Genomic DNA, 22,552 nt, shown 5'->3' with positions numbered 1-22,552 from the left:
TTTTTTTTTTTTTTTAAATAAAGATTTTATTTATGTATTTGAGAGAGACAGAGACCGTGACCGAGAGCACTGAGGAGATAGAGATAAAGAGGCTCTGAGAGAAAGAGAGACAGAGTGGGGAGGAGAGGGAAAAGCAGGCTCCCCACAGAGCAGGGAGCCCAATGCAGGACTCAAGACTCGATCCCAAGACCCCAGGATCACAACCCAAGCCGAAGGCCGACACCCAACTGACTGAGCCAACCAGGTGCCCATGTTTTCTTTTTAAATACAACAAAAACATATGTAGGGATGGTGACTCTGTTGGTTCCTAGGCGGGTGGGTGGCTCATAGTTATCTTGGGGTGAATCTGCTGGAAAGAGCTTCAGATTTGGAGCCAGAAGATCAGAGTTGCACTGTGGTCCTATTGTTTTATAGTTGTGTGACATTAGGCAAAGTACTTTTCTGAACTTCATTCCTCTTTGATAAAATGAAAACAGTGTCTACCTTGCAGAGCTGTTGTGAGGATCATGTGAAATACTTTGTAGATGGGAAACACTTTGGTAAGAAGCCATACTCAGATGCTAGGCGCTTTTAGTGAGGGAGGTAGAATCCTAAGCAGGAGATGATGTGAACCTGATGTAGGAGAGAAAATGGTGTTTGATCCCCACATCCATTCTCTTAACCACCTTCCTTTTAAATTTACATTGGTATGGTCACTGGCTTTCTGTTGAAATTTCCCCAAATGGAAATAATATAAAGGTCCGACAAGGGATCTCCAGAGATTTGGAATTTCACTCAGAGTTCATCCATTAATTCTCAGTGTGGGTGTCCCCTGGAGCTGTGCAAGACAGAGGCTTTGGCAGAAGATTAACAAATTTCAATAGCAAATGTATATACTACCTCTTTATTAAAGACCTACTAAGCAAGCATGTTTCTACCATAGACTCTCTTCTGATTATAGTCACACTGTTTCAAAAGTGACCCAAATCTGTATCTCTAGCCCCAAATCACATTTTTCACCAGCTATGGGTTTTTCTGATTGTATGTCCAATAGGTACCTCATGTCTAAAACCAGACTTTCAAACCACCTGCCATTATGGCATGATGGTTTAGATTATGAAGTTTGGAGTTAGCTAGACCTGGTTTTGAATCTTAATTCTGCTACTTGTTAGCCTCTTGATTTTGGACAGGTTGTTCAATATCTCTTAACTTCTATGAAAGGAGGGTATTAATAGCACTTGCCTGATAGGGTTGATACTAGTGCTCAATGAATGAAGTTACTATTTTTACATTCTTGTTTGTTTTTGGCACATATGATCATCTACTTATTCATTCAAGCTAGGAAATTAGAGGTATTTCTAGAATTTCCCTTTTCTAATTTTTCACTTGAAATTGATTATCAGGGCCTGCCATAAGTAGTTCTCAAACTATTGCTTCCTCTTTTTTAAATCACTGCTCTATTTCAGACATATATCCCTACTTGCTTGGAACAAGTAATGGTTTCGTGCTGCATTCTGCAAAGCTTAATAAAATTACAGAACAGAAGAATAAACAAAAAAAGAATTAGAGAACAGACTCAAGAATCAGGTGGATGCAGGAGGGAACAGGGCTCCAAACATCCTTCACTTCAAACTATCTACTTTTATCTGTATTTTGGGTTCTGTTTGAAGATTGATCCTGAAGAGGGTTTACTTTTATTTATTTTTTAAAAAGATTTTATTTATTTGTTTGACAGACAGAGATCACAAGTAGGCAGAGAGGCAGGCAGAGAGAGGGGGAAGCAGGCTTCCCGCGGAGCAGAGAGCCTGATGTGGGGCTCCATCCCAGGGTCCTGAGACCATAACCTGAGCTGAAGTCAGAGGCTCAACCCACTGAGCCACCCAGGTGCCCCCTGAAGAGGATTTACTTTTAAAATATGATTTAAAACTTTTCATTCATTTAAGAAGTGTTTATCAAGCATGTTCTATGTGTCAGGCATTGTGCTAAGTTCTAAGAATTCAATGGTGAGCACACAATCTGATTTCAGGGAACATATGATACTAGGAGAAAAGTTAAAGAAATACAAAAAGGCATAATTAGAAACTATGAGAGCTGTGAAGGAAAAGACTCTGTTGCTCTGCATAGTAGGAACTTGACCTAGTATGGAACTGGGAACTAGGTGGTTAGGGTGAGTTTACATGAGGAAGTAACAGTGGTTGAGCTGAGATGTGAAGGATAGGTTAAAATTAACTAGATGAAGGAGTAGAGAAAAGAAAGCTTTGGATAGAAGGAAGAGCATGGAAAACACTAAACCACATGTGGATATAACCTATTAATGAACTTTCAGCCTCTAACAGCAGCTAACATTTATTCTCTGTGCTTGGTATGGTGCTTAATGCTTTGCACATACTGTCTTGTTAAATCTTTACAATGACCCTCTGAGAAAGTACTGTTACTATTAACATTTTATAGATGGGGAGACTGGGGACACAGAGAGGTTAAATAGGTTAACCTGCTTAAGGTTGCACAGCTAGTAAGCGATAAAGACAGGATTTTATGTTTATTTTATTTTTATTTTTATTTTTTTAGCTCTACATCACATTAATTAATTTATTTTTTAAAGATTTTATTTATTTATTTGACAGAGAGAGAGAGAGTAAACACAAGCAGGAAGAGCTGCAGGCAGAGACAGGGAGAAGCAAGCTCCCCACCAAGCAGGAAGCCCGATGCAGGGTTCGATCCCATGACCAAGGATCATGACCTAAGCCGAAGGCAGAGTCCTTAACCCACTGAGCCACCCAGGTGCCCCTATTTATGTTTTTATTAAAATATAATGTATTATTTGTTTCAGGGGGACAGGTTTTTGATTCATCAGTCTTACACAATTTACAGTGCTCACCATAGCAATAGGTTCCCCAGTGGCCATTTTGGAAGTTCCAAGCAAATAGGGATATATGTCTGAAATAGAGCAACCTCCCATCCCTCCCACCACCCTGTGCTCTAGCAACCCTCAGTTTGTTTCCTGTGATTAGGAGTCTCTTATGGTTTGACTCCCTCTTTGGTTTCATCCCATTACATTTTTTCCTTTCTTCCCCTATGATCCTTTACCTTCTCAAATTCCATGTATCAGCGAGATCATATGATAACTGTCTTTCTCTGATTGACTTATTTTACTTAGCATCCTATCCTCTAGTTCCATCCACGTCATTGCAAATGGCAAGATTTCATTTTTTGATGGCTGCATAATATTCCATTGTGTATATATGGGCCACATCTTCTTTATCCATTCATCTGCCGATGGATATCTAGGCTCTTTCCATAGTTTGGCTATTGTGGACATTGCTGCTATAAGCAGTGGGGTGCAGGTGCTCCTTTGGATTACTACATTTGTATCTTTGGGGTAAATACCCAGTAGTGCAATTGCTGGGCCATAGGGTATAGAGCCAGAATTTTAATTAGGCAGTCTAACTGCAGACCTCATGCTCTTAGCCATTGTGGTATATCGCCTTCCCCTTGTTTCTTACCATTCTAGCCTGTACGTCATACAGGCTTGAACATAGATCTGATCTATGTTCCTCCTCTTTATTCCCTCCGTTTAGAAACCTTGATTGTTTCCTATCACCTACAGGATAAAATCTGAATTCTTTAGTATGATGTAAGCGCCTTACAATTTAGTACTACTTATCCTCGTCATCTGCTACACCTTCCTAAAACTGCATGCCATTGCTCAAATGTAATAAACTCTGTCTTTGTGCATGCTGTTCTGTCTGGAATGCTCTCTTTAAGAAAAAAAAAAAAAGATTTATTTTATTTATTTGTCAGAGAGAGAGAGAGCACAAGCAAGGGGAGTGGCAGGCAGAGGGAGAAGCAGGCTCCCTGCTGATCAAGGAGCCCCATGTGGGACTTGATCCCAGGACCCTGGGATCACGATGTGATCAAAGGCAGACGCTTAACTGACTGAGCCACCCAGATGTCCCTAGAATGCTCTTTTTTTACTTTTCCTTTGGTGAATCGCTACTCCTCCCACTCACACATTAAGTACTCAGCTTAAATGTTACTTTCTTGGGGCGCCTGGGTGGCTCAGTGGGTTGAGCCGCTGCCTTAGGCTCAGGTCATGATCTCAGGGTGCTGGGATCGAGTCCTGCATCAGGCTCTCTGCTCAGCAGGGAGCCTGCTTCCTCCTCTCTCTCTCTGCCTGCCTCTCTGCCTACTTGTGATCTCTCTCTCTGTCAAATAAATAAATAAAAAATCTTAAAAAAAAAAAATGTTACTTTCTTGGTAAGGCTTTCCTAATCATCCATCCGGAGTAATCAGACCCTCACATGTCCTCTAAAACAGTAACTTCTGTGTTCCCGGTCTGAAGTCTTTTCAGCAAGGCAGGAATCCTAGGTCTTTATCTTCCTACATCCCGTTCATAAGAACTTTGGGTCTACCTCCATGATGCCTTTCAAGTAACACCGTTCTTTTTCGGTCCTACTGCCGCTGCACTTGCCATCTCACTCCGTTCTGCCTCTGGACTCGGTGTTGTGCCAGATTCATCTTTTGAAAAGGCACACACAGGAGCGCCTGGGTGGCTCAGTGGGTTCAGCCTCTGTCTTCGGCTCAGGTCATGGTCTCAGGGTCCTGGGATCGAGCCCTGCATCAGGCTCTCTGCTCAGCGGTGAGCCTGCTTCCCCCTGTTTCTGCCTGCCTCTCTGCCTACTTGTGATCTCTCTCTCTGTCAAATAAATAAATAAAATCTTTAAAAAAAAAAGAAGAAGATAGAAAAAGAAAAAAGAAAAGGCACACACAAGCCATTCACCTGCTCAGGACACTGCCTTTCTGGTGTTCCTCCTACAAGTCACTGTTAGTCTCCACTAGACGGCCCAGTGTTCTCTCACATTCCTTTTAGCACTGCTCAGGTCTGTGTTCTTTGGCGTTGTATTAAGGTGAAATAAAGGTATGTTTCTTTCTCCACAGGATTGTAAGCCTGTCTAGTTCAGGTTTGAGTCTCCAACACAGTATATACAAGTGTTTATTTCATGTTTATGATTGAATGTCGCTGGTTAAATTTCATTAATTCCAAGTTAAGATTAACCCATTTTATATGTTTTGAAGAGTCTGTGTTGCAAATAGGGTTTTGGTTTTTAAAATTTTTTTTTTTAAGATTTTATTTATTTATTTGAGAGAGAATGAGTGAGAGAGAGCATGAGAGAGGAGAAGGTCAGAGGGAAAAGCAGACTCCCCAAGGAGCTAGGAGCCCGATGCGGGACTCAATCCTGGAAGTCTGGGATCATGACCTGAGCCGAAGGCAGTCATTCAACCAACTGAGCCACTCAGGGTTTTGGTTTTTTTAAAGATTTTGTCCTAAAGGTCCTAAAATTGCAGTTTCAGGAAAATTGTGTGAGGAACTCTTCATACTTCTCGATGATCCCAGATACATGGACTGTTATTTTATCTAATGCTGTTAAAGTTACTTAACATCTTTAAACATGGAGAAAATGGCATCTCTGCCACAAGTTAGTTGTAGCAAAAACCCTTTGAACAAGAAATGTGTAAGTGCTTTGTACACATAAAGGACCATACTGATGACAGGTATAGGTTGTAGTTGAGGTGTGCTAGAGAGAGCACTGGATTTAGAAGATTTGAGCTCTGGCTCTGCAATCCTTGAGGCTGACCTTGAAGCAGGCATTTTCTTCTAGTCTTCTAGTCTGTAAAATTGGAACAAGCATGCTTGCCTCTTTGGGTTCTTTAGGAGGGATTAATTGAGATTTGAGAAATAGCTGTCCTTAAATTCTTGAAGTCTGTTAAAATGTTAGGTTTGTTGTATGTTGTTTTTTTTTTTTTTTTTAACCATGCCACATTAGATACATTCCCATTTATTTTATTAGTTATATATTAATAAGTTTGGTGTTTTTTTTTTTTTAAGATTTTATTTATTTGACAGAGATCACAAGTCGGCAAAGAGGCAGGCAGAGAGAGAGAGGGAGAAGCGGGTTCCCTGCTGAGCAGAATGCCCGATGCAGGGCTTGATCCCAGGACCCTGAGGTCATGACCTAAGCCGAAGGCAGAGACTTAACCCACTGAGCCACCCAGGCGCCCCTAAATTTGGTTTTTGAAGCAGCCTAGCATCCTATTTAGAAATCCAACTCATACTAATATTTGTGTTTATTAATTTCTTTCAGAGGTTAAAGGCATCACAGTGTAATAGGAGAAGTAGATTTGGAACTAGAAAGATAGGGGATTCAGTGCTGTGTAGGAGGTAGAGACTGAAGATAAAGCAGAGGGGGTGGGGGGAGAGGGAGAGATGGGGACGGTGAGAGAGGAGAGGACAGAGAGGTGTCATCTGAGTTTTTTTAGCTACTTAAAGCCTATTTGAAAACAAACCAGATCCTGGGCAGAATCCTTATTCTCTCAAGCTTATGTTCTGAAATCACAAGTTGTCTCAAATCAGCAGACCTTGCTCAGACATATAAATAAATTGTAAAATTTCCATCTCAGGCAGGAGATAGCAAATCTTCAGTGTAGTTGTTACATGTGTTCCAGCATGAATGTGGGGTAGGTGGCTAGATGACCATTAAGGTCTCTTTCAACATTGAGATTCTGTGATTTGTTGTATAGAAAGCTGCTTTTATTTAGGCCTTTCTTTTCTTTTCTTTTTTTTTTTCAATTTTAATTTATTTAGGCTTTTAAGACCAATGTAATTATAAATTGCACTCTTCTCTGTGGCTTTTGTTTATGAAACCTTGTGAATGCCTTGAGTATAATTCCAGTTAGCTTTCATTCTGCCCCATATGAAGTATTGCGAGTTTCCAAGAATCACTTCCTGTCATCAGGATTAATGAAGCATCCACATGTGCCTTGCTTTGGGGATGGGACCCAGTAGGATAACAAACAAAGTGCTTGTTTCTAGGGGATTTGGTTTTTCTTTTTCCTGGAAAGGAGGAAGCCCTAACTGGTGAAGTTTTGACCAGATTCTGAGGAGCTTAGTTCTATGTCAAAGATTTTTGTTGTTGTTATTGTTGAGAATGGTTTCCTGGATAAAGAACCATGGGAAATTTTTGGAGGTGCTTTAGATATGATCTATCCAGTACCAATACCCTTCTTTTACTGAGACCCAAGCTAGGGCAAGTGACTTGCCTAAAGCCATAAATTTAGTAGGTGATGGCTTCATAACTTACCTCCAGGGGCTTCCGACACCAAATCTAGGGTATTTTTTTTGTTTGTTTTACCATTGGTGTGACTGTCTTTAGGAGTAGTTGCAAATCTTTACATTGAAGCTGTTCCTCCTACGGTTTCTTTTACCTTTCTTTTACCTCATCATCTTCTGTGTTTGTGTGCTAACATCGTGTTAGATATATTGCCTGTAGGGACAAATCCGTTTACTCCTTTGTGACAATGAAACAGGGTGAACAGGTTCTTAGGTGTTTTGTAGAAAGACCTTCTTGAGGGACAACTGAATAGGGCCTCTTGGATGTTATTATGAATCCTCTCTGGGTTTTGATTTGCCCTCTGCTTTTCTCCTCAAGAAGCTGCAGGCTTACCAACACTGCCTTATTACTCAGCAGCTACTCTCTGGAGAGGGAGGATGAGGCCTGGTAAATAAATTCGAGGTCAGGGTTCTGAAACAGCAGTCCTTCCCTCCAACTAGTAGTGTTTCCTCCAACCTTTTTTATGGCTTCTCATCCTTGAGATAAGTCCACCATCCGTTCTAGTAGAAAATTCTTCTACGCTTACCTCTTCAGAGGGGTTTTGGTTTTTAAATGTTTCTAAAGCTATTATATCTTTAGAAAAAAATTCTTTAGTGGTTGCTTTTAAAATTAGAGCTGTTTGATTTTTTTTTTTTTCTTTTTAAAGATTTTATTTACTTGACACAGAGAGAGAGAGATCACAAGTAGGCAGAGAGGCAGGCAGAGAGAGAGGGGAAAGCAGGCTCCTGCCAAGCAGAGAGCCCAATGCGGGACTCGATCCCAGGACCCTGAGATCATGACCTGAGCCGAGGGCAGCGGCTTTAACCCACTGAGCCACCCAGGCACCCCTGATTTTTTGATTAAAAAGTTGATTCATGGGGTCCTGAGTGGCTCAGTCGTTAGGTGTCTTCCTTTGTCTCAGGTCATGATCCCTGGGATCCAGGATTGAGCCCTGCATGGGCCTCTCTGCTTGGTGGGAAACCTCTCTCTCCCACTCCCCCTGCTTGTGTTCCCTCTTTCACTGTCTCTTGCTGTCAAATAAATTGGTAAAATCTTAAAAAAAAAAAAAAAAAGTTGATTCTTAGGAGGGGGTATAGAGGTACGGGGTTTCTTTGAGCCATTGAGAATGTGCTAGCTTTTATTTATTCATTTGATGGCTGTTGAAGAGCAGTAAAGAATAATGTAGAGACCACATAGACCAGTCACTACCTATGTGACTAAGTCACTTAATTCCTGAGACTCAGATCTTCTCATCTTGAAGATAGAAATAAAACATATGTAGCTGAGAAGACTAGATGAGATGTCCATGTTCAGCTGGACTGCAGTTTTGGCTCTAACACTTACTAGCTGTGTGACCTTGGGCAAGTTATTTAATCTTAGTTTCCTTTTCTGTAAAATAGAGAGGGATAATCATAGTATTTGTTATTGTGTCATTGGGTTATTGGGAAGATTAAGCAAAATAAAGCAGGGAAGTGTTTAGCACAGTGCCTGCTGCATACTAAATGCTCATTAAATGTTAGCTATTAATTACAATGGTAGCAGCAACAGCAAGGATAGTCTGTAGGTATTTATGATGCTAGGATGTCAGGTGACAGAGAAAAGACTAGAAGGCATTGCATAGGGCAGTGGATCTATAAGAGCCTTTTCCCCTGCCAACTTTCCTAGTGAGAGGGCCTATAGGGACTAAGAGGCTCTCATTGGACCTACAGCTTCCCACAGTGAGAGTTTCCCTCCTAGGTTAGTAGGCTGAGGTAGGAGGTTCAGATGGACTTCAGAAGACAGTGAGAAGACCAGTCTGGCAGGATAGAGGGTTTGGATAAGGGCATAAATAACTCTAAAAGGTAAAACTGAGGCCAGGTCCTGGAGGGCCTTGACGGCCAGGTGAATTCTTTGTATTAGAAGCACCCCTGCCCCACAAATGGGCTCAGTTGGTTAAGCCACTGCCTTCAGCTCAGGTCATGATCCCAGAGTCCTGGGATGGAGTACTGCATCAGGCTCCCTGCTCAATGGGGTGTCTGCTTCTTCCTCTGACCCTCCCGCATCTCATGCTTGCTCTCTCTCTCTCTTTCTCTCTCTCCCTCGCAAATAAATAAGTAAAATCTTAATTTAAAAAAAAAAGAGAGAGAGAGAGAGAAGCACCCTACCCTGGGCCGTCTCTGTGGAAATTGCTCTTTGTTTTTCCTTTATACTTTTTAAAATGGTAATACTCATTTTTTAATGGCAATACTTGTTAAAAGCTGTAACGTTTACATTTTGATCAAAAATAGTAAAACAAACACCTATGCACAGGAGATATTACCAGATCCTTTGAAAACACCCTGTGTGCTCCACAGGCATCACCAACTTCTATCCAACCTCTATCTCAGTGCTATTCTGAATCTTGTGTTAGTCATTTATTGTTTTCCTTCCTTCTTCTCTCCTTTCTTTTTTTTTTTAAAGATTTTACTTATTTATTTGACAGAGATCACAGAGAGGCAGGCAGAGAGAGAGGAAGAGGAAGCAGACTCCCCACTGAGCAGAGGCCGATATGGGGCTCCATCCCAGGACCCTGGGGTCACCACCCAAGCCGAAAGCAGAGGTTTTAACCCACTGAGCCACACAAGTGCCCCATCTTCTCTTCTTTCTTTTTATTTATTTATTTATTAATTAATTATTATTATTATTATTAAGATTTTATTTATTTATCTGAGGGAGAATGAATGAGAGAGAGCATGAGAGAGGAGAAGGTCAGAGGGAGAAGCAGACTCTCCAAGGAGCTGGGAGCCTGATGTGGGACTCGATCTGGGAAGTCTGGGATCATGACCTAAGCCGAAGGCAGCCGCCCAACCGAGCCACCCAGGCGCCCTCTCCTTTCTTTTAAAAATAGTTTTACCGGGCGCCTGGGTGGCTCAGTGGGTTAAGCCGCTGCCTTCGGCTCAGGTCATGATCTCAGGGTCCTGGGATCGAGGCCCGCATCGGGCTCTCTGCTCAGCAGGGAGCCTGCTTCCTCCTCTCTCTCTGCCTGCCTCTCTGCCTGCTTGTGATCTCTCTCTGTCAAATAAATAAATAAAATCTTTAAAAATAGTTTTACCTATCCTGGTCTTCTGGGGACATGGAGCAGGGGCTGTGGATTCAGGCAGGAGCTGTGTGGTCTGCCTGTTGCCTAGCTAGGCTGGGAGGAGGAGGGGACGGGTGTAGTTCTGGTACTGTGGCTGGAGGTGAGTGGTGGCCTGCGGTGGGGGAGGGGGAGGCTGGAGAAACTGGCCAGGCTCCTTGGCTGTCCCGCAGAGCAGGCCCAGAAGCTTGGCAGTTTTGGCAGAGAGGTTCCAGAGGAGAGTTCAGCCCTCTGAGGCTGCACAGCTGGGAGCTGTTGCCAGAGTTAAGAGCCCCCAGGAGGAGGGTTGGGATCTCATATTCTTTTGAGACACAGTATCAACTCTTTCAGGGGAGCTTCAGGGCTGACAAGGTGCCAGATGTAGGGGCGCCTGGATGGCTCAGTGGGTTAAGTCTTTGCCTTGGGCTCAGGTTATGATCTCAGGCTCCTGGGATCCAGCCCTGCATCTAGCTCTCTGCTCAGCGGGGAGCCTGTTTCCCCCTCTTTCTCTCTGCCTGCCTCTCTGCCTACTTGTGATCTCTCTGTCAAATAAATAAATAAAAGTCTCTTAAAAAAAATTTTTTTAATTAAAAAAATAATTTAAAAAGGTGCCAGATGTAGCCAGGACAGTTTTAGCAGGCCTGCCACCTATTTTCACCTCATACTTTTCTTGGAGTGTTGGTTGTGACAGTCATTAAATTATGTTTGCCACTTTGCTTTTCTAGAAAAGCTTTGGTTTTTGCTTTGGCTTGGCTTTCCTGGTCCTTCTTTGAATAAAGAACTTTCCTTTCTACCAATAGCAGTTGCTAACCACAGACTGCAAGTGATACTGTGGGAAAGCTAAGGGCCTAGGAGAAGAAGCAGGGTGATGGGGGTCTCTGCAGTGGTGGGCCTTGGTCTGACCCCCACCACTCACTCCAGTCATTCTCTGGTGCCGAGTTAAATTTGGAAATCTGCCATCCAGATGTATTTCAGTGGAACAGATTCAAGGAGCCCTAGTGTGTTAGATACTATGGGGGATCATAGAGAGAGAGAGAAATGGAACTGTTTATGCCCTTGATATTTACATTCTAGATGTGAGGACAAGATTTCCATGCTCATATAGTTAAGGCAGGACAAGTGGTGAATGCAGAATGTAGACACATTTTTCTGATTACCAATGTTTATTTAGAATAAATTCAAATATAAAAGAAGCATAGTGTAGAAACTCCCCCACAGACTAACCCCTCCCTTAGATAACCACTCTTACCTGTTGTTAAGAACTATTTGAGGAGTTGAAATTTTTTTTTAAAGATTTTTTTTTTTCTTTTATGTTGACAGATCACAAGAACGGAGAGAGGCAGGCAGAGAGAGAGGAAGGGAAGCAGGCTCCCCGCTGAGCAGAAAGCGGGACCGGGGCTTGGGGGCTGGATCCCACGACTCTGGGATCATGACCCAAGCCAAAGGCAGAGGCTTTAACCCACTGAGCCACCCAGGTGCCACTGAGGAGTTGAAATTTGAGCTGGACCTTAAAGTAAAATTCAGAGAGGCAGACTGATGGAAGGAAAGCAAGCATCCTGAAGATCCAAGCTCCCACTCCAGGGAAGAGCATCCCCACTAGCTTCCTTGACAAACAGCCAGCTTCTGCTTGGAATACCTTTGTTACTAGGTGCCAAAATGCGCAGAATAGGAATTAACCTTTGTTAAGTAACATCTTGTGCTTTTGTGCTAGTCAGTGTGTTGGGCACCATATAGATATAGTTATGAGATTAATCCTCATTATAACCTTATAAAATAGATATCTTTATATTTATTTTACAAATAGGGATACTGAGGCCCAGAGGTTACCTGCCAGGGTCACATAGCAGCAAGTGGTATAGAGTTCTTCCATTCACTAGCTGTGTGATCTTGGGTAAATTATTTCATCTCTGTGGCTCAGTTTCCTCTTCTGTAGAGCTGAGTGGTAATAGTACCTGCTTCACCAAGGAAGTTTTTCAGATTAATGAGCTAATACATGTTAGCAGAACAGGGCATTCATGTCACATAGTACACATTCAGCAATAGCTGCTATTTATTATTTTCTCTCTTATTCTAACATGATCTGTATCATCTCTCTACTTCTGTATATGGCCTTTCTGCCTGTTCAGCCATCCCCTACACTTTCCTCCCTATAGTTTTTCCCTCTGCTTCTAGCCATTCCATTGTCTTCATTCTGTCTCCAAAGTGTTTCATTCCTCATCTTTCCATTCTCTCTCATTTTCCCCTTTTGTGTCCTCATTACCTGTATTATGTTGTGGCAGCCTTGTGACCTTCCTCCCTACTGTTAGTCTCGTTTTGTGTACCAGAATAATTTCTGAAAGTACAGGTCTCATTGTACCACATCTCGGTGTTAAAAACACACAAAATATTCAAATCTTTGATTTCTTGGTTTCAGGTTCAAGATTCTCCAGCTCTGACCCCATCTCACAACTTAAAAATTCTCTTTTCAGACTACTTCCACAGTCTTCTCTGCTTTCCCTTTCCCACTCTTCTGTCTGGGGAGATTTTACCTGCATATTTTAAGATCCGCATTCAAATATCACTTCATTTTCTTAGTCTTTTTACCTACTCTCAACTAGTTGGAATTTTTATATCCTTTTGTGGGAGTTAACACATACTGTCTTGAAATATAATTTTCGAGGCACGTTTCTTATCTTCTGTGTAATTATAAGCTAGCTGAGTGTAGAGGCTGTGTTTAATTCACTTTGTATATTCCCTTCAATGTCCTAAAGCAGTGCTTTGCACATAGTAGGTGCTTAATAAATACTGGTGGTGTAAGTAAAAGTTGGGGGGGGTGGTCCTGATGACTGGTGGGTTTCTCTCCCAGTCCTTGTGAGAGCCGCTGTTCAGTGGGTGGAAACGCTGTGGTTTTGTTTTCTAAGAGTCCGACATCTTTTCTTTTCGGCCATGGAGGAGAGGCAGAGCCTGTAGGTTCTGCTCATGGGTCCCAGTGCCTGTGTCTGTGAAGGGGCTCCAGCCAGTGCCTGCCGTACTAGGTCCCGTGCCTTGGCCCCTCAGCCCCTCCCCACAAATGCTCAGCGGAACAGGGGATTAGGTTCTGGCAGCACAGCTGGGATTTTGGCGGCCATTCCACAGTCGACAATAGCACGCAGCCACTGGGACAGAACAGCGCGGGCCTGCGCTCCAAGGCCACAGTCTGCCTGGGCTGCTTGTTTGGGTGGCCGAGGGGGAGGAGCAGGCCCAGCGCGGCGTCCTGGCCTTGCCACGCAGAAGGTACGGGCTGGAGAGATTCCCTCAGGGAATGGGCATGGTGGGGGTGGGTGGCCTTGTCCCAGGGCAGGCGGCGCCGGCGAAAGGAGGCCGGTGCTTTGTGTGTGAGTGGCATGTGTGTGCGTAAAGACACAGCCGCCCCGCCCTGGAGCCGGCAGGAAGCTGCCCCGCGTAAGGGCCTGTGTCCTGCTCACCCTCCAGAGCTCCCGGCTCTTCCTCGGTGCCCCGCGCGCCGGCAGGCAGGGGCTGATCTAATCATCAGGGCAGCCCGTTGCTGGCCAGAGAGGTGGACAGGCTGTCACTGCTGTGTTAAGAGAGCGAAGGGGGAGTGTCCGGGTGATACCAGGTTTGTCAGGCAGGCCACTGTGAGATGTGTTTTGTGTTTTATGCCACAGTTTGCCTTGGCTCTTGCCAGTGTTGCGGTTCAGGATTTTTTGTCTGCTGGCTCCCGCGCTCCTCTTCCCCCTCCCCCCCATGCGTCCTATTCTCTTGTTCGTGGGCCTAGCCCTCCCGGCCCCTCCTCTCCGGGGCGCCCCTCCCCCCTTGCCGAGAGTTCCTTGCTTTCGCCGTGCTCCCAGACCACGGAAGCTTGCTGTGCCTTTAAAGAAAGCAGACTCCCGGCTGTGACGCACTTCTGGCTGTCAGCCAGGACGATCGCTCCTGCCAGGCTGAGAAGAAAACCAACAACTTTTCTTTTGTGTGTGGGGTTACTTTCCACTAGCCCCCCCCCTCCTCTCCTTTCAAGATTTAAATGCTAATGGCGGATTAAAACCTGTAGATACGTTTGGCTTTAGGAGTCTGGTAAGGCCCCCCCCCCCTTGCACTGAGACTTTTCTCCCTCCCTCTTTCTCTGGGTTTTTGTTCAAACATGGACGAGGGGGTGCGGTGGAGTCCCCCCCTCCCCAACTTTCCTGCGCCATCCTTAAAGGGGAGGGAGAGGAGAGGGAGCGCAAGTAAACACTCAGAAACAGGCGCTGGGAGCTTAGCTTGCCAACATCCGGGAGTTGGCGCCTTTGAGAGCAAAGGGTTGCTTTCTTCCCCCTTCGCGTAGATGTCAGCGTGTTTTTGTTCGGAGGGGGGAAAGCGTGCGCCTGCACATTGAGCTGTAGAGACAGCTCAAGAGAGCTTCTCCATTCCTGAGGCTTGGTGTGTACGCAGTGGTGGGGAGTGAAAAGGGTTCATTTTGCCAGCTGGTGGCTACCAGGGTGTGTGAATATAGTAGTGGTGTCAGGTGCTAATGTACTGCTGGAGTGTGCTTGGGTGTATATGTATATGTGTAGTATATGGCTGTAAGCCCCAGCTTCAGGAGGCAACCCTTTTTCCCACTCCTGATCTGGACCCTGCAGAGCATGGGGAGGGGGGAGGGCAGGTATCAGTAAACCACTTTTGAAGAAACCTGGGAAATCTTGGTTTCCCTTGAAGCCCTTCTCTTGTTCCTCACCAGGGCTCTGGGCCAAATTCTAGGCTACACAGAAGGGTTGGTCTGGGTGAAGAGGGGGAGGCTTGAGTCCAGACCAAGTCCCCTAAAGGGGGCCCAGGGAGTACATCTAGCAAGCTGGTCTGCCCTGACCTCAGGAGTGCAGAGAAACCCTTTAGACTTAGATGAGACAGCCTATCCAGGACTCTCCAGGAGTTGAAAAGGAAAGTATGTTTTTCCCTCCCTGGCTTATGTTGGAGCTGCTGGTCCTTGGGCCTTTTACCTCCTCCAAGCCCAGAGATGCAGCAGCAAGATATTTCCTACTTTGTTCTTTATGATGAGTTAGCCTATGGCGACATTGCTTGGCCTTTGATGGGCCCCTCTGAGGTAACCTACCAGGTGAGGTCTGGGTGGTTGTTTTCCCGTGTCTCCTGACTTGTCCCTCCCAGAGTCAGAGGAGGAGGAACACCCTCAAGATCTGGGTGTTTGCCCTTTGGTTGTGGGCTTCACTTAGATGGTGGGATATCTCTTTTAGAAAGGTGTACAGAGCATGCAATTCTTATGGCTACAGGCACACAGGCTGTCAGGGTAAGTAGTGGTAAATCTTGCCATTGAGCCTGGTCTTAGAGCTAGGACAGCTCCCTTACAGCTTTATAAGCTCCCTTCTGAGCTCTGAGCCTTTGGAACTATGGGGTACAGAGGGAGCGGGGCTTGGGAAGGACACTTGGAGGTGGGAGTTTTTGCGGGCTTTGGGCCCAGAAATTTTGAGAGTGGGAGGATGGTTCAGTGGAGGCAGGGGCCAGTGAGTGGAGTGATCAGTAAAGTTTTGTTGCTTTTGGGACCAAAGGTCACTTTGGTGTTATCTTGAGGAAGGGTTGGTACTCAGGCAGGCAGTAGTAAGTGGCTAAGAGATGGTCTCACAAGGAGCTGGCACCCACGCTGGGGGGTGGGGTTGGGTAAGGAGAGCAGCACTCCACAACTGGGACCCTCTGGCCCTTGCCTTATCACTTGGTTAACCTTAGAAATGAAACTTCTAGAACAGACCCAAGAGGTTAGCAATCCGACTCTCTGGTCCTGTTCCTTGCATCTGAGCAGGTGGTTTGCATTAGCTTCAGCCCTGGTAGGAAACCGTGGTTAGATTTTAACTCTTTAATACCCAGAAAGACTGCGGGCCATGTGGCTGTGTGTCTCTTGAGTGTCACTTTCCTTTTCCTGATATATCTTCTCTAGAAACAGAGGGGTTACTGTAAATGTGGGAATTATTCCTGATGTAGGAATTTACATTATGTCAATTTTGAAAATGTGAAGAGGATGCAAGTCCTTTGGTTTATAAAGCAGCTGCTTCTGTGTCTTGGTTCCTTTTTGAACTCAGGGAAGAGAAGCCACCTTATCAGCTCTGTGAAGCCTCTGGGATTCTGGGAGCACTTCTCAAAGAAACAGTCTGGTGGTCTCTGAAGGTGTCTTGAGAAGGGTTGCGTTCCTGAATTTTGTTTGTTGATGCACTGGGGGGTGTGAGTGGGTGGTACCTGATCAAGTTGGGGTGCATCTCAGCAGATCCTTCTGTGAAATGGTTCTGAGCTATAATCGTGGGGATCTGTTTTTCCATCACCGTGACCATCAACCAGTCTTCTGGGTGGGGCTTGCCTCAGATTTCAGGGGGAGGGTGGAGAGGATGGTGCTTTGGCTGGGAGCCCTTGGGTTCCAAGCCAAGGCCTGCTTAAAGCTGTAGTCCCAGTCTGAGGACTAGCTCTGCCACTGACTTCAATCATTCATTACTGGATAAGTGAATGGCTGGCTGGCCTAACAGCTCCCAGCCCAGTGTCCTGTGTCTGGGAAAATGCTGCTTTATGGGCTTTGAACTGACAAGGTCATTCTGGAGTTCCTCATGTTGTAATTGGATTCCTCCTGTTTCTGTGCCTGGGAAGCGTAGAAAAAGGCATTTGGCCTTGACACTGTTTGCTGAGCAGTGGAACTAGTTTTTGACAGGCTTCCCCACCCTCCGGGAGGACATAAGGTTTGTATGTTTTGCCTCTGAGATGAAGGGAAGAGGCTGGTTAAACCTCAGGTCATTTTTAGCAGCACAGCTGTGGAATCTCTCAGAGGGGGCAAGATTTACCTCAGGTTATGAATAAGTAAAATTTCTGACTGAAAGTTTGGACCTCTTCAAAAGGATAGCAAGTCTAGGGGCAACAGTGGGGATGAGGGACAGGTGATCTGGACCTCATTTCCCTTGTTCCTAAAGAGCTTAGACTTTTTGTTTTTAATTTTTAAATTATTTTTTAAATTTAAATTCAATTAACATATAGATTTTTTTGTTTTGTTTTGTTTTGTTTTAAAGAAGCCCTAGTAGAGCATTTGGCCATTGCTGCCTTCACCACAAGGGCCAGGCATGATCCCTCTAACTTTAGGCCAGCCAATAACCAGAAGTCTTATTGCACTGCAATAGCTGGGACCATTTGTCTTCGTCTTTGGCTGGCCCCAGAGAGCTAAGCATTCAGTACTGATGGAAGTTGCGCTACTTGTTCAAGGTTACATGGAATCACTTTCAGACCCACATCTGTCGGAGAAAATCATCCAAGACTGAGGAACATATAGGTACTTTAGATTCTCTGCCCTCCTCAGAGCTCCCTTAACCACGTCCCTGGCTCTTGCCAAAGCCCAGGTAAATTGGCTCATTTCCAAGACTGTGACGTTGGTATGACAGGTGGAATCTTGTTGGGTTTTGCGGGGTCAGGAAGCACTTAATTACAATTAGCATTTAGTTATATTTAGCATTTAATTATTTTCTATTATTTAAAGCTTCATGTATGTTTTAATTTCATTCCTTACCTCGCTGTATAAGCTTCTCAGAGGCAGGGACTATGTCAGTGTCTCCCATTTCCCATGTAGCTTCCAGTGCAGAATGAACATCTGTATGGACTCAGAAAGTAATCTTTTTGCTTGGTTGGTAAAGACAGTACAGTTGGTGCACCTGGGTTGCTTTGTGGGTTAAGCCTCTGCCTTTGGCTCAGGTCATGATCTCAGGGTCCTGGGATGGAGCCCTGACCCCCACATCGGGATCTCTGCTCAGCAGGGAGCCTGCTTCTCCCTCTCTCTCTGCCTGCCTCTGTGCCTACTTATTATCTTCCTCTCAGTCAAATAAATAAAATCTTAAAAAAAAAAAAATAAAAGATAGTATACTTACATAGGAAGAACTGAGAATGATGGGGAGTGGATTATCATCAGATTTATGTATATCTTTCTCCTACTAGACAGTAAGTACTTTATGGACAAGAATGATATCTTTCTTATGCCCAACACACTGTGTGTACAGAAGACGCTTAGCAAATGTGGGGCACCTGGGTGACTCAGTCTGTTAAGTGTCTGACTTTGGCGCAGGTTGCGATCTTGGGGCCCTGGGTTCAAGCCCCAAGTCGGGGGAGCCTGCTTCTCCCTCTCCCTCTGCTCATTCAGTCTTTGTCTCTCTCAAGTAAATAAAATCTTTAAAAAAAAAAAAAAAAGGTGCTTAGCAAATGTTCAGTCCATAGAACCCACACCTTGGAGATGCTAATATGTGGGGAGAATTACAGGTGATGTGACTTAACCACTTGTGTTCTTCATCGAATAGTGACAGACTAAGTACCTGTGACAAGAGGTGGGGGCGGGGCTGATTGCTCCCATGATTGGTAGGAGTTGGAGGGGCTGCTGGGAGATGTTGAGGAATATTTAGTCACCAGGTCTGTGGTCTCCTGGGCAGGTTGGCAGGCAGATGGCCAATTCCCAGTGGGAAAGGAAATTGGGAATAGGAATACCAGGACAGGTACCTAATCTTTCATTAAATGTCCCATGAGATTTCTGCCAGAATTGGGTCTGGTGTCATCAGGTCCCTCATTTGAACCGTATCTTTGACATTTCTGTGGGAGATATAAAAATCCAGAATTTGGAGACGTTTCCCTCAAGGTCTTGGTTATTTTTAGGCAAAAACTGGGCACCTGCAGAAAGAGCCAGAAATCAGCCTCTCTGTTAAAGATCAGTGATCATTTAGTGTATATGTACAATGTGCCAGGCACTGTTATTTGTGTTGCCTGCTTTGTCTTGAAGCCTCATAGTAACCCAGAGAGGTGTTTGCAAATCCCATTTGGTAGATGAGGAAACTAAACTAAAAGAAGTTGCGCTACTTGTTCAAGGTTACATGGAATCACTTTCAGACCCACATCTGTCGGAGAAACCTTATTTGTTCCATGTTTTAAGGGCACCATGTCCCAAAGAACAGGGTTGAAAGACAGCCCTGAGTGTTACATATTTTCTGTGGAACAGAAAACTGTGTGTAGAGCTTGTGGACTTTGAATTAAATGCAGGCTCTTTACTGTTATGGTAAGTTTTAGAGTAATTTTATTTTATTTTTTAAGATTTTATTTATTTATTTGACAGAGAGAGAGAGCATAAGCAGGGGGACAGGCAGAGGGAGAGGGAGAAGCAGGCTTCCTGCAGAGCAGGGGAAGCCCTATATGGGACTTGATTCCTGGACTCTGGGATCATGACCTGAGCCGAAGGCAGTAGCTTAGCCAACTGAGCCACCCAGGAGCCCCAAGTTCTATAGTAATTTTAATGAGTAGTTTGAGCTTTCTAAAAATTCCCATGTCCTTGGTGGGTTAATTGCTGTGTAAAGAGATTGACGTATTCAGAGCCAGTATATTGAACCATTTCCCCCCTTGTCCTTCATCACGGATATCTGATATAATTAGCTGCTGTTCTTCTCTTGGTTTCCAGGTGCATTGGGGTGACTGTTTGGTGTCACCAAGATGACGCTCCATGCCACCCGGGCAGCTGCACTCCTCTCTTGGGTGAGTCGTCTTCTCTTTGGTGTGACCTTCTCCAGGAATTTTGCAGGGGTAGAAGAGGAGTTTTTTAGGAGCCACAGCTATGTAAAGTCTTCTCATCTGGAGATGAAGGAAATACAGTTTTCCTCTGCCTTTCCCCTTAGTTTTTAACTTTAATTATTTCTGGCAATGTTGCTCCTGATAGTGATCCATGACACCACTTGTGTAGCTTAGAAGAGAACTCCCTGCTAAGCTTCTGTGTACCTCTTAGGAGAGGTGTTTTTTTTGTTGTTGTTTTGTTTTGTTTTTTAAAGATTGTATTTACTTATTTGACAGAGATCACAAATAGGCAGAGAGGCAGGCAGAGAAAGAGGGCTCCCCGCTGAGCAGAGAGCCCGATGCTATGCAGGGCTTAATCCCAGGACCCTGAGATCAAGACCTGAGCCAAAGGTAGAGGCTTACCCCACTGAGCCACCCAGGCACCCCTTAGGAGAGGTTGTCATTTCCTTTTGGTCATGGAAGGGTTGGCTGTAGCATGGCACAGACGCCCTTCTTCATTTACTTCCTGTGGATTTTTCTGACTAGAAGCCTTTATCCTGATCTTCACTAACATGCGGGACTTTGGTCTTGAAAGGCTTTTATCGTAGGGAAAAGTTCTCCTTGATTTCTTTACCATGTTTCTGTCTGCTTCCATTGTCCTCCTGTTGACTTCTTTTTTTTTTTTTTTTTTTTTTAAGATTTTATTTATTGGGCCCCTGGGTTAAGCCTCTGCTTTTGGCTCAGGTCGTGGTCTCAGAGTCCTGGGATCAAGGCCCGAATCTGGCTCTCTGTTTGACAGGGAACCTGCTTCCCTCTCTCTCTCTGCCTACTTGTGACCTCTCTCTGTGTCAAATAAATAAATAAAATCTTAAAAAAAAAAAAAAGTTAAAAAAAATATTTTATTTATTTGATTCAGAGAGAGACAGTGAGAGAGGGAACACAAGAAGGGGTAGTGGGGGAGGAAGAAGCAGGCTTCCTGCTGAGCAGGAAGCCCCATGCCAGGCTCCATCCCAGGACTCTGGCATCTCGACCTGAGCCCAGGGCAGAAGCTTAAGGATGGAGCCACCAGGCGCCCACTCCTTCTTGATTACTTAAATCATTGCACTAGGTCTTTTCATATATCTTCTGTCCAATATGAACAATGGCAAATGAAAGAGTAATACCAAGCATTGGGAACATAAAGCTGCAGGGAAGTAGAAGAGGACACAGAATGTAGTGATGATAAGCCTGTACCTTGGAGTCAGACAGCCTGATCTAGAATTACTGATCTGGCCCAGGTGTGTGACCCAGGGCAAGTTACTTAGCTTCTCAGCACCTTATTTTTAAAATGGAAATAAAAATACCTCATGGAGAGGTATTTCTACTGTGTGTAGAAAACATCTAGTACTATATCTGAATAAATAATAATTTTTTTAAAAGATTTTATTTATTAATTTGGCAGAGAGAAATCACAAGTAGATGGAGAGGCAGCCAGAGAGAGAGAGAGATAGGGAAGCAGGCTCCCTGCTGAGCAGAGAGCCCGATGCGGGACTTGATCCCAGGACCCTGAGATCATGACCTGAGCCGAAGGCAGCGGCTTAACCCACTGAGCCACCCAGGCGCCCAATAATTCTTGATACTTCAGATATTGCTGGGGCATGATTAGGGCCAATGAAAAAGCCATTTAAAAATTTTAGAATATTTTAGGGGTGCCTGGGTGGCTCAGTCATTAAGCGTCTGCCTTTTGCTCAGGTCATGATCCTGGGGTCCTGGGATCCAGCCCTGTGTCGGGCTTCCTGCTCTGTGGTGAACCTGCACCTCCCTCTCCCACTCCCCCTGCTTGTGCTCCCTCTTTGGCTCTCTCTCTCTGTCAAACAAATAACATCTTTTACAAAAAAAAAAAAAAAAAAAAAAAGTGGGGGGGAAGAGAAGAAAAAATATTGTCTCTTCCTTTCCCTCCTCTCATCCCTGAGGGGCTGGTTGGGTTTGGGGGACTATGAGCTTTGTCTGCAGTTCAGTGGATTAACTGAATACTGGGGGAACCTTTAGCCACACTGTTTTAAGTTTATTTATTTAGGTCCTAAACTTGTTTTTATGGTGAGTACTACCATTACAGAGAAGAACCAATACAGGGCTAGTTTTATTAAATAGCAGATACTTGTGTACTTTTTCAAAAGTCAAAATGAACAATGCATTAAAATATTAATATATGGTAACATAGAAATTTTTTTTAGGAATTTTCAATTTAAGCAAAAATTAGACAGCTAAAGTGGATTTTATGATAATGTAGCTGTGTCAAATGCTTTTTATGAAGAGTGGCATAGAACACACGTGACAATTTTAGTTGTGGTGTAGAGAAAAATGATACAGGAAGAAAGATTGGAAAGAAATATATCAAAATGCTTAAAGTACATATATTAAAATACTAGAATAAGTGTTTTTTTCCCCAAATTTTAATAATTTGTTTTATAGTATAAAAATAAATTTATACTTTACTTGAAGAATAGCTTAAAATTGTTCTATACCCAGCAGTTACAGTGAATGAATTGATATAGGGAAAAGGGAACTTTTTAAGATTTGACAACCTTAAACCATCCTGAAAATCAGTGAGTTTGGCCCTTCTTTCCATGTTTTAATCCCTGACTAAAGATGAAAGAGTTTCTCCGCTTCCTCCACTTTCCAGTGATTTCTGATTTGGGAGCAAAATAATGCACAGGAAGAAAATGAATTTTTATCTGCATAAAAGAAACTATTGCTAGATTGTTACTTAATTGACAGGAGATGAATCCAGAAGTCTTAAGTGACTTGAAATGAACTGGTGTGATTTTTCAGTCTTTTTAGTGAAAAAGCATTCATAGCCTTTGAAAGT

General features: G+C 44.1%; 1 protein-coding gene across 6 annotated transcripts in view; it reads left to right on the top strand.

The window, feature by feature from the left end:
* The window catches only part of NUMA1 (nuclear mitotic apparatus protein 1), a 77,500-nt gene that overhangs the window by 22,757 nt on the left and 32,191 nt on the right, over positions 1-22,552 (top strand). For 2 of the 6 annotated variants that reach the window (XM_059409901.1, XM_059409885.1), the window contains exon 2: positions 19,616-19,689. In XM_059409901.1, coding sequence (XP_059265884.1) covers positions 19,648-19,689 — 42 coding nt within the window. In that variant the 5' untranslated portion in view covers positions 19,616-19,647. Of the gene's footprint in view, positions 1-13,161; positions 13,453-13,636; positions 13,796-14,092; positions 14,251-19,615; positions 19,690-22,552 lie in introns of those variants that run through there. The other 4 variants (XM_059409889.1, XM_059409897.1, XM_059409883.1 and 1 more) reach the window with 4 other exon arrangements.

Source organism: Mustela nigripes, chromosome 1 (genome assembly GCF_022355385.1).
Source record: "Mustela nigripes isolate SB6536 chromosome 1, MUSNIG.SB6536, whole genome shotgun sequence".
Taxonomy (NCBI): domain Eukaryota; kingdom Metazoa; phylum Chordata; class Mammalia; order Carnivora; family Mustelidae; genus Mustela; species Mustela nigripes.
The sequence above is the reverse complement of the archived record's forward strand: the minus strand, read 5'-3'. Positions and strand labels throughout refer to the sequence as shown.